Source organism: Neopelma chrysocephalum, unplaced genomic scaffold (genome assembly GCF_003984885.1).
Source record: "Neopelma chrysocephalum unplaced genomic scaffold, ASM398488v2 Primary Assembly neopelma1_25, whole genome shotgun sequence".
Classification (NCBI taxonomy): domain Eukaryota; kingdom Metazoa; phylum Chordata; class Aves; order Passeriformes; family Pipridae; genus Neopelma; species Neopelma chrysocephalum.
In genome coordinates this window covers 36249115-36267629 of record NW_020897694.1, presented here as the reverse complement: position 1 = coordinate 36267629, position 18515 = coordinate 36249115, and the positions used below count along the sequence as shown (strand labels likewise).

The following is an 18515-nucleotide window of genomic DNA, read 5'->3' as shown; positions in this document are numbered from 1 at the left end:
CACCTGAAGTACTGTGTCCAGTTCTGGGTCCCTCAGTTCAGGAAGGATATTGAGGTGCTGGAGCAGGTCCAGAGAAGAGCAGTGAGGCTGGCGAAGGGACTCAAGCACAAGTTCTGTGAGGAGAGGCTGAGGGAGATGGGATTGTTTAGCCTGGAGAAAAGGAGGTTCAGAGGAGACCTCATCACTCTCTACAACTCCCTGAAAGAAGGTGGTAGCCAGATGGGTGTTGGTTTCTTCTCCCAGGCAACCAGCAGTAGGACAAGAGGGCACGGTCTCAAGCTCTGCCAGGGGAGGTTTAGGTTGGATATTAGGAAGAAATTTTTACAGAGAGAGTAATCAGACATTGGAATGGGCTGCCTAGGGAGGTGGTGGATCCATGGTCCCTGGAGGTTTTTAAGGTGAGACTGGATGTGGCACTTAGTGCCATGATCTAGTAACCACAGTGGTGTTGGATCCAAGGGTTGGATTTGGTGATCTCGGAGGTCTTTTCCAACCCGGTTGATTCTATGATTCTATGATTCTATGAATTATGGGAGGTTATGGCATTCTTGTTGAAAACTCTGAAAGTAACATTTTAAAGACATGCAAAACCTATAAGATGGCACTTGTGATCACAGAATCATGGAATCATAGAATGGCTGGGGTTGGGAGGGATCCTAAAGATCACCTAGTTCCAACACCCCTGACATGGGCAGGGCCCGGAGCCCCATCTAACAGTGGGGCATCCATTGGCCCCTTCCATGGATAGGGCATCCACAACTTCTCTGTGCAACCTGTTTCAGTGCTTTGCCGCCCTCATAGTAAAGAAAGGAAAAAATTTTTTCGTAATACGTAGTCTAAACCTACTCTCAGTTTGAAGCCATTCCCCCCTCTCCTATCACTACGTGATATTCAGATGTAGAGCCGCACAATCGGCCATTCTCACTTCTTTCCAATTTGCGTATCATTCCTTTCCTCTCCTGCAGTTCCTGTGAAATTCCCATTTGCAGGCAAAGGGGTGGGCGCCAGGAATGCCGGTGAATGCCAGGGATGCAGGCGGTGGCACTGAGGCCAGCCCTTCCCAGGGCGCAGGTCCCACTCCGCCGGGGCTGTCGGGGGATGCGCGGAGCGCCCGTGCGGCCGGCGGGGCGGGCGCGGGGCGGGCGCGGGGGTGGCGCGGGCCGGGCGTTACCCACCGTCCGTTACCCGACGGCCCCGGACCCACCGGCCCCGCACCAATGGCCGACACCCAGCTACAGCCCGCCCCGGAGCCGGCCGAGATGGCTTACTGCGGCCCCACTTCCCTCACGTACCTGCCCGTCCTCCAGTGGTGGGTGCTGCCCCCTGCCCCGCTCCCGGGGGCGGGCGTGGCTGGGGATGGAGCGGGGAGGTGGCGCGGCTGGCCTCTCCCCTTACCGGGGGGCTCGCAGGACCCACCGGGTGGGCTTGCCACGGGAAGCGCAGGAGTCCTGCTTTTAGCGTTTCTCGCGGTTCCGTGGGGCAAGAGTCTGGTTTGCTGCAAAGGCCCCGTCATCACTGTGGTGCATAAACGATGCCGGGAAAGCAAGGAAACTTCCCTGAAAGTCCCATCTCCTGCCACAAGCCTTTCTGATATAAAGGTGGTTTGACACGGTGGAAACGGGATTTTGTGTCAGCCTGACCACTGGCTGGGACCTGGCCACTGGGCTGCCACCCACTTGGTGTGATGCTGCAGGGCAGCTGGCAAGGGCTCTCCCTGGCTGGACCACTCGTGACTGGTGGGCTCTTACAGCCCACGGGTAAGACCTCACCACGGGTGATTGCTTGGCTGCACAGCTGGTGGGACGCTGGCACTCACTCAGAGTGATGCTGACCATTTGACATTCTCCGAGGTTATGCTTTCTTGAGATGAAGGTAATGGTTGAACTCCTTAATGAGACGCTTTCTGTGGTGGAGTAAGGTTGTCATCATCATTTGCTTGTGCTCTGAGAAGAGCATCACCTTCCATGTGATGGCCAAAGAGAAACCAGGGATACTTTCCTACTTTCCCCAATCACAGATGAGTCCAGCTGGTAAATACTGTTGGAGCTTTGTGTGAAACAGTAATAACACATACAAACGAACTTTTAACTTGTCAGTAAGTAATCCTAAAACATTTTATTCTCCCTCTCAGTAATACCTGAGCAGTGGGAGCTCATCTGTGTTTTTACTGTGATATAGATGCTAGCATTCCCATTTTAAAAGGACAGAAGGAAGAGATTCATCCAAGGTCATTCATCCAACAGGTTTGAGACATAGCATAAAATTGAATCATAAACAATCCTTGAAATGATGAAGTGATGATTTTTTTTTCATCATGACAACCTTCTGAATCCCCTTTTCATGTTTTGAAAAATTTTAAATGCTCAGCTTCATTTTACAGTTGGTGCATTGTCAACAGCAAACTAGATTTTGGTCCACAAATGATTTAACAGCAGACTTGCCAACCTGTATAGTGGCCTGGCTGCCAAGGGTTCAAATAGAACAGGTGGCAAACCCCAAAAACCTGGAGTCCATGTGAGGTCCTAAAATCAGTCAGATAATCATCGTCATCATGGCTAGGCTTCGCAAACGAAGATTTGGGAAGGGCTCTACCCACGTTTGTTACAAGCGCGTTGGTGGCTAAAAAGGCCAATACAAGATAGACAAGTCCAGTTGCAAAAGGCACAGCAGAAGGACTCCTTAGGTGGTATATTCTGCAAGGCTCGATTCTTTCTGCGGTGTCTTTTCTCCTCAAGGGTGATCCTGCGTGCTTTCTCAAAGGCATCAGCAGCATTACAGATAGTGTGTCTCCAGACCTCCCGATTGGAGGCCAGAGTAGACCAGTTATGTCGATCAATATGGCCAAGGCTGAGATGTTGTTTCAGGGAGTCCTTGTATCTTCTCTTCAGGGCTCCTCTCTTGCAGCAGTCGGTGGCAAACTCACCATAAAGCATGATCTTAGGGAGGCGGTGGTCCTTCATCCTTGATACGTGCCCTGCCCAACGCAGCTGTGTTCTCAGCAACATGGCCTCAATACTTGTGATTGCTGCTTGTTCTAGAACAGACGTGTTAGTCACATAATCTGACCAGTGGATGTTTAGGATTGTACGGAGACAACGTTGATGGAAGCTTTCTAGGAGTTGCAGGTGGTGGCGGTAGATGACCCATGATTCAGATCCACATAAGAGAGTAGACAGCACTATGCCCCTGTAAACACTGATCTTTATACTTTTCTTCAAGTGTTTATTTTGCCAAACTCTTTTATGAAGCTTTCCAAAAGCACTATATGCCTTTGCTAACCTGTTGTCTATCTCTCCGTCAATCTTATCGTCCGAGGAGATGAGGCTACCTAGGTAGTTAAACTGCTGGACTGATTTGAGCTCTGATTCGCCAATGGTGATATGGGGATGATGGAAGACTTCCTGAGGTGCCGGTTGATAGAGAACTTCAGTCTTCTTTAAGCTGACTTCCAGCCCAAAGAGCTCAGCAGCCTCAGCAAAGCGGGATGTTAAACACTGCAGAGCTGCTTCTGTGTGGGTGACAAGGGCGGTGTCATCAGCATAGAGCAACTCCTGGACAAGATGGTTTAAGGTCTTAGTGTGGGCCTTCAGTCGCCTTAGGTTGAAAAGGCTTCCATCAGTACGGTATCAAATGTAGATACCGTCCTGATCATTGAGGTTGGCCGTGGCCCTTCAGAGTATTATGCTGAAAAAGACTGTGAATAGGGTTGGTGCGAGAATGCAGCCTTGTTTCACACCATTAGTTATTAGAAAGGGCTCAGAAAGTGTGTTGCCATATCTGACTTAGCCGAGCTGATCCTCATGGAGTGAGATGATCATTTTAAGGAACTTGGGGGGACAACCTAAACGTTCCAAAATCTGCCATAGACCTTTTCTGCTCACAGTATCGAAAGCCTTGGTGAGGTCAACAAAGATTACATTGTTATTGTTTTGTAATAAATCACACACGAAGTGTGGATAGATAGTAGATAAATGGAGGAGGTCTTTCGCCATGTGCTTTTTGTTTAACCTCAATCTTTCTCCCTTACCACTCTTTTCTTTTGATTTTTTTTTTTGTCTTTATTAGCAGTTTTGGTTTGATGATGCAATAAAAACTCAAGTTTTGAAAACCTTAGGGCTAATAGGCAAGAAGATGAGCACAGTGGTCTTTTCTGTGTGGATTTTTTTTCCTGATAGACAATATTCTTGTATTATGTGTCAACACTAAGAATATGTTTAACTTATTATTTGAAAAACACTGGCAGTTTAATAGATGATGAATTCACAAAAGGAAATTCCGAAATACTTTATCACTAAGTAGTTAAATGGTAAAGAAAAACTATTGGCAGAAACCACCTACTGAATTAATTTATGACGCACTTCCAGTGACTCTTTTGGTGTTATATTGAGGATGAATTTGGACTGAGCTTTAATCTCCCATGGGACTGCTTAATTGTGAAGGGTTTTGAGAAGGTTGCTTTAGAAGATACAACATTTCTGCCTGCTGGGAGGCAGGGCTCAGTCAGGACTCTTATCTAGAATAAATTTCATTTACCTTTTAGCCTGATGATGGGAAATACCCCAGTAATGCAGCAGAGCCCCTATCTTTGGATGCAGGTTCCTCCTCAGGTCTATCGGTGAAGCCTTTTCTGTTGGATGGTGGGGCTGGAGGTGGTTGGGAGCTGGCAGGGAGCCCAGCGCAGCTCAGCCCTGGTGCTTGACAGTACCAGGCTCTTGGGTCGGTGGGTGAGAAGGTGGTTTCCAAGGAGGTATCAGTGAGGCATTTGGGGATCTTTTGCTGGGGAGAAGAAAGTCTAGGGGAGGCAGAAAGCCTTCTTCAGTGGAAGAAGGGGAGGAGACATGAATAAAGGGTGAGGTAGACATTGTCAGGCAGCACAGTGACCATCTTCTTGCTCAGTCTGTTCTAGCAAGCCAGTTTGCTGAAGACCTTATCTGCTATCTACTGCCAATACAGCTAGTTCAGAAAGATAAACACTGGGTTGTCTGAAGTCAGGCTACTGATAAAACAGAGGATGCTGATTTAAAATCCAGCTGGCTTATCTCACTCAGTGAATATGAAAAGTCTTCTTTCCCAACCAACTGGATTATCAGTAAAGACACAGTGAGTAACTGGCACTGTGCTGCACTAGCATTCAGCTGATAAATTAATTAAATATGCATAAATCATTTGGTAGAATGGAAGCACAGTTAGAGTAAGAAACCACTGTCATACGAGCAATGTGTTATGCTTTGAAAATTAATCTCTCTGCTCCTTTGCTTCAGCTTTACTCCTGTATTTGTACTGCAGGCTACTATCTTCTGACATCAAAACCATTGACATTATCTCATAATTAAAAGTCATTTTTTCCCAGTGAAGGTAATACTTTAGGCTAATAAGTAACCAAGTTTACGTCTTCCTCACCTTATTTACACAAGTAGTTGCATTTACTTGACTATGGCCATTCTGATAAGTAAGATGAGTCAGGGATTTGGCTAAAGGATGAGTATTTAAACATCTAAACCTGTTTCAGTCCTAGCAGTTCTGTTACATAGTAATGTAAATTAAAATTCTGTTCTCTTAATAAACTTGTCCTAAAATCAGTGAGGTTGTATGAAAACAGAATTTTGTCCTTTACAGTTTGGGTACTCTCTATTTCAAATCACCATATCGCATATTTCAGGTGGAAAAATTCTCCTATTATTGTCTTTGGTGGAGAAAGTGGAGACCTTTCTGTTTAGAAGACCAAAGTTAGATCTTTTGATATGCATATGAGAAATGCTAATACTGGCTGTATTGGTGTTAATGTTATAATATTACAAAGTTATATTTTTTAATTAAAAAATTATGAGAATGAGTTAATTTCATAGCAGAGTCTCACATGACCTCTCTTACACCTTGGAAACAAGGAAAATAAAAATTGAAAAGCTAACAACTCTTTCTTCTAATTCTGATACAAACCAACTGATGTTTTTGTTTTAAAGGCTAGCTGATAATTTCTATTTGTGTGGAGGATGCACTGTACCCTGTCGGCTACTACATGAACTGTATATTGAAACCTGCAATCCAGATTTCAAGATTCAAGTACATCCATCCACCTTTGGAAAGGTACACCATAGACAGGATATATAAGATAAGCAGGGATACCTAAACAGAAAATTTGATCATCAAATATACACACTGCATATCAAATGAGATTAAGTAACAGAGAAGAATGAATAACGTATTATGCTTGTGTGTTTTCTAATGTATTTCTGGTAAGCCCTCATGCAGATGCAGTTATACTAGAGAAATGAGAGTTGTCTGTGATGGAGTTTATTTTCTTCAGGGAACTGGTATATGTTACACTAGCAAAGACTTCTTTTGCCAATGTATTTTAGAAAGTTTTACCAGCTTTCTGTTTTTAACATCAGGTTAAACAACTCATCCCAAGGAGTTGATTCTTCTGTCTTTAAAAGATACCTTCCATTGTTACATAATTTTATACTTCCCCCTAAAGTATACTTGTGGAGATTTTGCTCCAAACATACCCTAAAAAGTTGTCACAGATACATCCAAGCAAAATTTCCTTCTAACAGTTCCACTCTTCTACTATATGGAGGTTAATGCAACCCACAGAGCAATTACCACTTAGAAATCCCAGTTGCAACAAACACCCATAGCTATTCAACATTTTTTATCTAAGTAAGGAAGATAGAAAACCTTGTGATTATTTGTTGCTCAAGGCTTTTCGTTCAGTACTTTCTTTTTAACTGACAATATTCTATTAGTTCCCACACTAAGAGCTACTAAGCACTATTTTAATACAAGCCCAAAATAATATAAGTACAAGTTATAACTGAAATCAATTTCATTTATGTGGATAACCTCATTTTAGGAATCATTTATCTCAATTCAGTTGAATCTAATTTTTTTACTGGATAAGTTAAATCACTTTTACTGAAAATTAAGATTTGAGTGAGTGATCCAGTGTGATTAATTACCATAGCTGAATGAATCATCAGCTAAGACCATGGGTAGAATTTGCCTGGCTCAGCATAGACATCTGCCATGAAGCTGGTCACCTTAAAAATCTCTTGGTAGCCAATGGAGAGAAATAAGTAGTTACATATGTTCCCTTTCACACAAAATGAATCATCTCAGTCCGCTCAGATGAAATGTGCCTCAGAACTGCCTGTTTTTCTCCATTGACTACTGAGTCTACAGTGACGAGCTTAGATATCTCTGCCTTGTAGCCACGTAGGTAAGATTAATCTCATTCTGCCTATACACTTTCAGGTATTCCAGCATGACTGATTACCAGCCTTCTTGTGGTTTACATTAATGCATTTTACTTTTAAGTTGGGACAGGCACAGATGAAGCATGAGTCTGGTCACGCAGGAGAGCTTAGCTGATGAGCCAAAGCTGCTATGGGTTGGTACTTGCAACTGTTTGCTCACAGCCTTAACTGGCCCGGTGCATTGCGGTGCAAGTTAACACAACCCAAATGAGCAAGCTGGGGTGCATCTCCCCAGTGGCTTGAAATGGTCTGTCCTCCTGCAGCAGGAGAAAGGACCATGCAGCAAGAAGCTGAGGAGGGCAGGAACTGCAGCAGCCCTGGTTTAAACTGAAGGGGCACATGTAATAGTTACCCCAGCCTTGCTAATGGGCTGAGCTATTAATAATTCACCAAGCTGTAGTAACCTGACTGTGCTACATACATGTGGACTGTGAGGGCTTTTGCAGTCAAGCCCCCACGTGATTCAAACTGTGGTGATTGAAGACACTGCTAATCTCATCTGCCCTGTCCCTCTACTTAAATATAGTGCTGTCTGTGTAGAAGAGACAGTGGGAAGAAGTGTATGTCTTGTGCCACAGAAGCACCAGTTTCATAGGCTGCCCTTTGAGGAAAATGAGATTAGGCTAAACTATCATCTTAAGAAAGGGAGCAGCTGGTGTGGATGCATGGAGAAACATGCAAAGAACAAGACCACTCTTAAAACTGGAGGTGCATGTTAGTGTGAGTTGGGGAAATCTGGTCTTTATCAGGCCTTTGGACCAGCTACTCTGCACAGAGTCCAAGCTGTGTGCTGCTGAGTAGACACTCTTCTTACTCCTCACTAACATGGAGTGCTCGATCCTCTATTCCTGCTATATAGGGAATGTTAGTTCCAGGTGTCCTGGGTTAGTTTCTGTCTTCACAGCACACCTCATGCAGAATAATCATAGTGAAGTGGATTATTAACCTGACAATATCTAATTACACTGTAGAGCCTGACCTTGACAGATGCTGCATGACCTCAGTTCACGCTTATCATTATGGTGGTCAAAAGGTTGCTTTGCAGCTTGATGATTCAGGTCCTTTTAAAACAGGTAAGTCGGGCCCTATCCTGTCAGTAACCTTGCAAGAGTAAGTGGGAAGGTGAAGCCCCTTGTGTGAGTAAGTCCTACTTAATTGAATAAGGCTTGCAGGTCTGGCAGAGTATGGGAGCATCACAGTGCCCTCAAGTTCCCCCAGCTGATTGACCCCCCCGATCATGGGGGTCTACTGGTGTGAGCACTGAATGTTTTTCAGTGCAAGGTAAAACAGACTACTCTAAAAAAAATTCCAACCTGAGGGAAGTAATCCCTTAAATACTTAGCCTTTGATCCACAAAAGCCTCATTGAGTTCTGTTCAACAGTTACCATTTGAGAGTTATGTAAGAACAGGTATTAGCCTGCAAATGATGGAAAGCAAACAAAGTGATAAAGACAAAAAATGGAGGCAGATACATTTTTGCATTTTAGAATGAATTTGCGAAGTATCTGTAATTTTGTGCTTGTCTTTACAGCTTATTCAGTTAGTTTTCCCAGGTCTGGTGACAAGAAAGCGGACCACAGCAGGGAGTATCAGGTATTGGTTTTATGTCCTTTCTTTGAAAATGTTATTTCTAACTATTCTAATAAAATTTTAAAGTGGCTGACTTTTCACCACTGCAATATAGCAGCTGAATTGTTGGTTGCAAGTCTGTAACACATCACAAGATCCAGAGTGATTCATGGTGTCACCAAGGATGTTAAAATAGAGTAAATTCCATGAAAACCACCACATCGGATCTGCTTTGGTAGGGCATGAATTCCAGGTCAGACTGCTTTAAAAAAAGAATTATTGCTCTGATTTGTACTGGCTATTAACAGCATGGTTTGCATGCTAGACATCACAACCTTACTCAGAGCTCCTGAGACACTGAGTTTCAAGGCCAGAAAAGCCTGTTTCTGGGATGCATGGGGATGGCAGCCATGATTGATGTCTGTGTTGTGTTTTTCATCCTTGCACATATCCATGGAGTGACCCAGCACATACTGGTGGTCAATGGAAATGCTGTAAACAGTTTCAAACCATTTAAATCAGACAACTTCAGATCCTCCTCCTCCCTCTCCTTTCTTTTCCCTTTCCTCTCTTTTTCTAGAGCACAGAGAGTTTGATGCTCTTTTGTATCCAAACTTATAATCATCTTCTGAACATCCAGACTGGGAAAGGGGACGTTTTAAGGACACTGAGACAGAGAAATTTTACAAGCATTTTGTATAGCTGTCAAGTACAGGCTCTGAGAACAACATGCCCTTACTTGATCTGTGGCTTTTCTCCACTAGTCTGGACTTGCTATCAGCTTAAGCCAAGAGATCTTTTAATTTGGGAGTGCCTCACTGCAGACACTCCCAAGCTTCTCCTCATAGTAGGCAGTATTTGGTAGCCCCCAGCCTCCATGCTCTCTCCATCAGCAGAAGGTTACCCTGCTGGCTGCTGGTGGCTGCAAACCACGGCACTGCTCCCTTGGCTTCATCGTGGCCCAATCTGGGAAGAGCCAGCTCGAGACACCTTGGTAGCAGAGGTGGTGACTCCGTTGCTCACTGAGCTCAGGATAAACCTTAGAGAAGGTCTGGCAGGTTTATTGAGTTTTAGCTCGCCATGACCACTGATGGGCCATCCAGTCCTCAAGCTACTGTGAATGGCCAGGAAACAGCTGCACTAAGTCCTTCAACATCCATGGGTATATGAAGACCTCTGAGACTCTGCTGAGACTCTGATCCCTGACTTCAGTAACTGTCCTGTACAAATCTGTTGCACCCTATTCACTGGCTTTTTTTTTTTATTTAGAAGAAGGTATAATTCCAGGGCAAAAACTGTTAAAAAGTATTTGTAAATAGTTTATGTAATTTTTTTTCTGTTGGGGAAAATAAATATTCAACAGAATTTAAAAAAACAAACATAAGGGTTTTTTTACTTAGTCTTTGGTTAAATAGAATGATCTGCTTTCAAAGGAGGATTATGAATTATTTGATGACTTGAAAATCATATGGTTGCCAGTTGATCTTTTTTTTAATTTTCTAGATATCATTATGATGGAATAGCTATCAAGAAGAACTCTTCCTTTTATGCACGTTTTTGCTGTCTTCTGTATGAACAAAATTATCTCAGGTTTGTTTTTTAAAATGTTTTAATCAAAAAATGTCACATGACAGTATATATATCATCTGTACATAAAAGTCTGTAAATCATCTGTTGAATATTGACAACAGCATTATATTTTGCTTCTCATTATACACACTATAAAAGTGGTGTGCCGTTAGGTGCTGCACCCTAATGGAGAAATTGCATTTTGGAAACAGACCTTGCTTAACTGGACTTCCTTGAATTGGACATTTTAACCATGTAAATCTTAAGAGCAAGAACTCATGTGAAACCTAAAAGAAGAGCTTAATATATTGAGACTCTAAATTGGAGGTCAAAAAAACCATATTGAAACACCTTCATGACATTGTATCACCTTCCTTATTGAACAGTAGGCTGAAGAGACCTGTATTGAAGTATAAATGATTGCGCTGTTTTGAAGAGTCCTACACACAATCATTTTATCTGAGTTTTTTTTACTACTTGAGGCATATTATTTCAAAAATGCTTCCTTTATTTACTTTTAAAAGATCAGATTTTAAAATCACCTCTTGTAAGAGAACACAGTGTAATACAAGTATAAATTGATTGCAAAACTTAAAAGCCTAAAAATAATTGATGAATGTAAAATACTTTGGCAGATTAGAGCGTAGAAAGGAGCATGCTCCAGTTGTGGGCAGGAGAGGAAGAATTCTCATGGTCAAGCTTATAGTTCAGATAAACAAACCACAGGCTTGCCTTTCTCCCCAGAAAAAAAGGAAGGAAAATGCTGCCACTCTGTAACAGTTTTACACTTCTTTTTAATGTACAGGAGAAGGACATTAGGTGCAGCCTATGCCTTGGACTTTGAAGACCAGTCTTGTATCCTCACTCTTATATTATTGTACACTACTTCGGTGTGTATATGGGTAAATTCTATACTTTGGTTTCTACTCTTTAATATGGAGATATAGCATTATTCTACAGCAAGAATGTTAGGGCAATACAAGTCAGCCTATTAAGCACTCAGATATCTGATAATGATGAAACTCTCAGTGTCTGTGATATTTTATATAATATTTAATTAATTGAGTGCATGCTCTGCAAGAGCATGGAAAAAATATACCCATAGGTTTGTTGCCTTTCTCTATGGGTTTTATAGCAGAGAAATGTTGCAGAAGTCCATAGAAGGACAACAGCAAATGATGGGACAGTGCAGAGGATCAGGTTCTGCAGATAATCAAGTGGCAGTCAGTTGTTGTGAGACCAAACAAATTATTCATAGGAAATTTGAGGCTGGTTTCTCATGACACCCTTTACTGAAGTGATAGTCTTCATATCCGCTGCACACAGTATGACCAGAACCAGCCTGAGATTTGATATAAGAATTGATATCCACAATTAGGAAAGGTCTTGTTCACTGTTCAAGAAACATTACAGGTCTCTGGCTAAGTCTATGCTGGTCTTTCTTCTTCAGTGAAAGTTTTCCTGCAGCATCACTTGAAAACAGCAATATTGATGGGTATAGTCAGAGAGCTGGTGGTTCTGGTCACAGGAGAGATGAGAGAGAACAAAACAATTTGAATTGTTGCTCTTTTTTCCTCTCAGCATAGAAACATGAGGAAAAATTAGAAAAAGTAGGAGGAACCAAAGAACCAATGTTGGCTAAGTTTGGACCAGGTGCAGAAAGGAGGACTTTAGCTACAACTGGGAGACAGATGCATCACATACGCCAGCATAGCTTCTGTTCTTGGCCCTCCTCATGGAAATGAGCCATCTTCTCCAATGGGCTGGGGAACACTCTGCAGCCCATGCTTAACCATAGGGGAGCTGATGCACTAGCTGCAGACCTCTGTCTCCTTCTCCACCAGCAGAGGTGCCTGCCCAGACACCTACTCCTAAAAAACTATATTTAATTTGGTCAAACCAAGGAAAAGGGGAGGTATTCCAGGGAAAGGGCTGAAATAAACTAGCTATCTACTTATCTTGATATTGTTTCTTGACGTAAACAGCTGTCCTATTGTAGAAAGGCTGAGAGAGTTGGGTTTCTTCAGCCTTGAGAAGAGAAGGCTCTGGGGAGACCTTATAGCACCTAAAGGGGGCCTACAAGAGAGCTGGAGGGGGACTTTATACAGGGCACGTGGTGATAGAAGAAGGGGGAATGGCTTCAAGCTGAAGGAAGGTCGGTTTAGATTGGGCATTAGGAAGAAATCCTTTACTGTGAAGGTGGTGAGGCACTAGCACAGGTTGCCCAGAGAAATTTTGGATGCCCATCCCTAGAAGTGTTCAAGGCCAGGTTGGATGAGGCTTTGAGCAATCTGGTCTAGGGAAAGGTGCCCTACCCATGGCAGAGGGGTTGAACTGGATAATCTTTGAAGGTTGCTTCCAAATCAAACGATTCTATGATTCTGTAACTTTTCATATTAAAAAAAAAAAATCAAAATATAAAGATTGTATTTAGATAAAGGCCATCTTTCTAGTTGCAATAGAAAAGTCCCTGAAGTACAAAATTGTCTTGTCTGATGCTTCCACTCTAAATGCAGCCACAGGTCTCTGTCCCAAGCCAACATACAGCCCCACAAAACCTGAGCAGCTGGGTGTCACAATTACTTCTTAGTGTCTCATAGAGCACAGCAGGAAAAAACAGAGAGAAAGCAGTAAAAAAAGCACAAGACACAGCCAGAGAAGCATGAGTAGCACAACTCTGAAAGAAATAATTAGGTCACATACAAAATAAGCATCAGCTTCAACCAAATAAATCAGTTAGTTTTCATTTGTATGGAGTTTTGTACATTCTTTGCATTTAAGTAGGAATACATGAAGGAAATACCTCATCAAGTTCAGTACTTTTCGAAATCACAGTTAATTTTTTTGGATCCAACAAAGCTGGTAAAATCAGCAATGGCAAATTCCAGATTGTTTTTTAATTATAAAATTGAAATTTAGAAAAAGAATAATTAAAACTTGTAGACTTTTCTACCTGCAAGAAGAAATTTTGTTCTCACATAGATAATCGTACGTATACCCACGCCACAGGTATTTGACACATAACATCTCAGTTTTTGAGAGTGTGTTGGTGTGGAAATTTCCAAATTGGAGTGAAAAAGATTTTTAATACACCATTTCAGTGCAGTTCAAATGCTGGTCTGTGGGCCAGACTCCTGTAATGGGATATATTTCTCTGACTTGTTGCCACTTCCCTCTAGAAGAGACAGGGGATATCTGTTTCAGTAGTGAATGTGTCCTAAATTACTATTGTGCCCATTCATAAATAAAGTCCAACGTGCAGATGCTTTTTCTGCTGCACCTACCGGAGGGGAAGGTGGACACCGGGGCCCAGTTTAGAGATCAAGGCATCCATCTATCCTGCGGGTTGGTGAAGGAAATGATTGTTTCAAAACTATGAACCATTCTTTCTAATTGCTGAAAAGGATATTTCTTGACCATGATGAAATAGTCAGCAATTGATATGGTGCTGGTAGTGACGAACTAGGCCTCTGAAGGATCTGGCAGCTTGGGAGCTATGCTTGTTGGTGTCATAGAAATGGCAGTAAGATGATGTGCCTCTGAATACAAAGAAGGCATTTGCATTTTGATAGTCAGTGGGGCCTCGAATGTGTCAGGGTTGGAACATGTTCACACAAGGAGTGATAAGAACCACCTGTGAGCTGGTTCGTTTAGAAATCTTTGAATCTTTGAAGAAATGTGTACCACAGGTTTGATGATGATGTTATGAAAATAGTGCAAATAAGCACAACTGTAATCCATGAGGACACCAAATGCATTACAGACATTAAGGGAATATGTTAATTACTGATTTTCATTATAATAGGAATACGTTCCCTCTAGGAATGGGAACTTTGAGGACAAGCACTCACTAAGATGGTACTTTCTGTGGCTCAGACTACAGCAATGTTAAAAAAAAAGTAATTGAATTTTGGTTTTGTAAGAGTTGCTTTATGATTCTAGTAATAGGGAAGGTTTAGGCTCCTGACTGTCTAGTGAAGCAAACCCATGATTTTTTCATTAAAAAAATCTGATATGATTCTAGCAAATTAACTTTTCTAATCTCAGTGTAATCTAACAGTCAACAGCATACACATTCACCACCTTTCCTCCTTTCATTTTTCTTTTGTCCTTCCCATTTGCCTCTGTTAATATTTTTGTCTTCCCCAGTCTTGTATTTCCCATTTTAGCTCTAGTTCCCACCCCACAGCATCATCCAAACTCTGTAAGAGAGACGGTGAATCTCCTTGTGATTTTGCTGTCACCCATTTTCCCCTTCTCCTACCCACCTCCTCTTTTGTGTGTTTTGTCTTTACCCAGGCACTGCTCGCCAGGGGAAGTGAGCATCTCTGATGTACAGCCAAGCACCTCTGCAGGCACCAGGTGAATCCCAATCCCCTTTGCTGACAGTGGGGGCATATAGATGTTAGCATTCCATAGATATTCCATTTAATGTCCACTGAGCTCCCGGCTAGCTGCCAGGGCACAGAAGAACCCATGCAGCACCCCTTCTCGCCCCTCGATGTCCCTGTGCGGGGGGAGCAGGAGCCAGCCTGCCGTGGGAGCCAACCCACTGGAGGCGAGCAGTGCTGATACAGGTTGCCATAGTAGCGGCAGCAAAAAATACATCTGGCCGCCTTCTCAGGGAGAGCAGGAGCTGGAAAATATTCATTAATTTTGTTTCACAGGCTTTAGAAATCTGCAGGAAGGACCCATTTGAAAGAAGCGTTATAAAATGTCTCTACTTACATGTGTTTCCCTTTGTCCAGCCACCACCTCTAAAATGTCTGGGAGAAAGTCACCAGCGCTACCAAACATGCCCAGCATAAATGTTGTGCCCTGTCTTGGACAGCCAATTTGGTTGTTTCTTTGGAGCACAGCCTTCATGGCACAGAGTAGTGGCAGAGGGAAAGGGGGCAAGGGTCAGTCCTGTGAGAAGCAGAGAAGTGAGAGGAAGCATTTTCAGCAGCTGGAGTTTTCAGGCAGCAATTTTCAGACAGCAATTCAAGCTGTTACATTTTATCGTACTCCCCTTCAGGACGTATGGTGGTACCCTGGTTTATAATACATCACAGCGGTGAAACCCAGTAGCCAAGTTCTGATTAGATAGCCTGAGTGCTGGCAATCACCAATGGAAGCATATCTTCTACAAAGCCCCTGCCTGTCACCCTTCAAAACAGCCGAGTCCAAAAGGACCCTGGAGTTTGAAATGCCTTCACAGACAGTGAGCATGTGTCAGCAGCAAATGGAGGCTTGATTGGAGGCATCCAACTCTCACAGTGCTCCCCTTTTACTAGCAACATTGTCCCTCCCTCCACTATCCTTAGCCTCAGCAAAACAGGCAGGGAGACAGGTAGGAGAGAGTAGAGAGAGTACAGCAATAAAGCAGCCTGTTGTGCCTTCATCCCTGGCTTTCCAGCTAAAAGCCACTGGTCAAGCCTGTGCAGGACCAAGTAAATTCTGACTGTATGGAACATCATGGCCAGCTTGCAAAGTAGATGGGTGAAAGTCAGAAACAAAATGCTATTTAAACTGATGTATAGTGCAGAAAATGTCATAACTGTGAAATCTAAGCACAAGGATGATTATGCTTTTGTTATGTTCATGTTTATAATAATTACTACCATTCCAAACAAACTGCAGTTACAAATACAAACCCATGATTCTGGTGCAAGAAGTTAAAAGTCATGGCACTGCTAAATGGCATTGTCTTTATAACGAATATCTCAGTTTTATCTAAAAATTAAGAAATTCATCTTCAGATTTGTTAGAAAATCACGGGACCACTGAATGACAGGAAAGAGAGCAGTGTTTGTTTCCCAAACACAATGCTCCAACCTAGTGTACTCTATCCAGTTTGAGCTCATTTTCTTACTAAATACAGAATAAATTGGTGAGCTTTTAAAAGTTTATTTTTTTTTCTCTTATATATTTTATCACAGTAATAATTTCTGGAGTTCTGAAAATGCAGCTGATTACAAGAAGAATAGACCAAAAAAAGGAACAGTGAGTTTCAGATACATTAGACATAACAAAATGTCAATCTGTGTGTTTAGTTGGAACTGCTACCTAATACCTTCTGATGAAATAGAGTTAGCCCATCTTTTTCAAAAGTGCTTACTTCCCCCCACTCCTATTTCATCCATTAGCTAAATATTTTTGTTGTCTTAACGTCAGCTCAAATAATTTTGTCTGTACTGAGAGCGGAAATTGTGGCTGACAGCCCAGGTTTGAATATTAGGGGAGTTAGTGGGGCACAGCCTTCCTTGCCTGAGGCCCATGGTACCAGGCCCTCATGCTGGTGAGACAGTGTCTTTTCAACATGCTCAGAGTTTATTGGCATGATAAGTGTTTAAATACTAGGAAATGATTAAGAAAAAAGAGCATAACCCCTGCTCACTGAAAAGGGTGGATGCACAGGTAACCTATGGCAGTTTTCCCCTCAGTGAGCTGTCATGGGATGGCTTGTTGAACATCATCCAGCAGAGCATGAGCAACAAACTTATGTGGACCAAAGTGAGGAAAAAATAAGAGACTGGATGTCTGTCTTACTTTTACGGAGTGCTCGGGTGCAGTAATGAGTGCTCTGAAGTGGATGTAATGGTGGCCAATGAGAAGTCTGCTGTCACCCTGACAGCACAGCCAACTATCTGCAGCCTTGTGCAGAAGGTTACAAGTGTGACATGAGTGCTACAGAAAATATATGTGGAAGATATGTATTGCATTAAATATTCACCGGTTTTAAAAAGAAATTCATGTATGGTTTAGGATTTAAATGTTTAGGCAGCCCTGCTTGTTTCTTTCATCCACCCCAATTTTCTAAAAAAAAAAAAAAAAAAAAAAGAAAAAAAAGGACAAGCATTTCTCTGAAGAAATAAATCTTATTAAAAAATCGTGTTCTACAATTTCAAGAAAATACTGAAAATACTTAATACCTCTAACCGAACTGACAAAATAATTGCAATCTTTTTTCTTTTTATTGTTCAAAATAAATTCTGATGATCAAGAGTAAGAGTTTGGAGTATTATCCATCTGTCATTTATCTAAAGGCTGAGAAAGAGACATTTCAATACCTTTTTCCTGAATTCAACCAGTTCTTCCTTGGAGAGCAAGTGCAAAGTGAGACAGACCCCTACGAAATGGTACGTTCAAAGTATCTTATCATAAAGCAAGTTAGCTCTTTTGCTGTGAGATCATTTTGTACTCTCTTTTTGGTCACAGATTGCACTGCTTGCCAATGACTACTACAACTATTGTCAAGTTATTTTACAAATGGTGAGAGAGAACAAGCTTGACAAGGTATGCCTTTGCTTTATTAACACTTATTCTGACAACAGCAAACAACTATAAGAAAAACATTGTGTCTGTGTAGCATATTTACTTCATGATTTGATTTATGGTAGATGATCTTTTACGGACTAAAGGAGCATTCAGTCAAGTTATTTTGAAATTCTGAATCAACACAACATGCTCCAAGAATCTGAGTTTGCAAGCATATCCTGAGCCCTCCTGGCACATCAAAAGATCTGAGCCCAGCGCATAACACACGGCCACAGACACATATCTTTCATTATATCCTCATGTCCATGGCACAATTCTTTGTTTCTCCCCTCTTTCCTACACTGCCTTGAGAGGTTCAGGTTGTTGCCACGTCCCCAGGATGCTTCCACTTACACTGGAGCCCAGCCAGGATGGGCCCAGGTAAAGAGTCCATCTCCACAGTCATTCCTTTGCTTCTGTGCTTGTATGTTGTTTTACTGAAATACACTTCACATTTCACAAGTGCAAAATCAGTGAAAATTCATAAAAGGCTTTGTGTGACAGGTAGAAGACTGTATCATGTCGTTCTGGAGGTCTCTGCAGCCTGAAAGAATAGAACTGATGTGCTTGCCAGATGTGTGCCAGCTGTTAAAAAGCTATGATAGGTATCTATTCAAGGTATTGTAGCCACATTTGCTTGTTGTAATTATGCTACTACATGTTTATGTCTTTTTAGTAATTCTATATAAGGAGAAAGGTCGGCGGTTTCTTGTGTGCTGTACAAACGGGATTTTCATTCTTACCTCATCTCTGTTCTTTGGCTTCTTCTGAGAGAGAATAGTATGTGTTTTGAAAGGAGCCAGTGGAATCTGAGATAACTT

At 42.2% G+C, this 18515-nt stretch overlaps 1 protein-coding gene across 3 annotated transcripts in view; it reads left to right on the top strand.

Moving 5' to 3' along the window:
• The first annotated feature begins 1176 nt into the window (after positions 1–1176).
• The window catches only part of RFX8 (RFX family member 8, lacking RFX DNA binding domain), a 34441-nt gene continuing 17102 nt past the window's right edge, over positions 1177–18515 (top strand). For all 3 annotated transcript variants that reach the window (XM_027674934.1, XM_027674933.1, XM_027674935.1), the window contains exons 1-9: positions 1177–1309; positions 5961–6084; positions 8789–8850; positions 10330–10416; positions 14695–14757; positions 16317–16380; positions 17382–17516; positions 17596–17673; positions 18199–18312. In XM_027674934.1, coding sequence (XP_027530735.1) covers positions 1218–1309; positions 5961–6084; positions 8789–8850; positions 10330–10416; positions 14695–14757; positions 16317–16380; positions 17382–17516; positions 17596–17673; positions 18199–18312 — 819 coding nt within the window. In that variant the 5' untranslated portion in view covers positions 1177–1217. The remainder of the gene's footprint in view (positions 1310–5960; positions 6085–8788; positions 8851–10329; positions 10417–14694; positions 14758–16316; positions 16381–17381; positions 17517–17595; positions 17674–18198; positions 18313–18515) is intronic.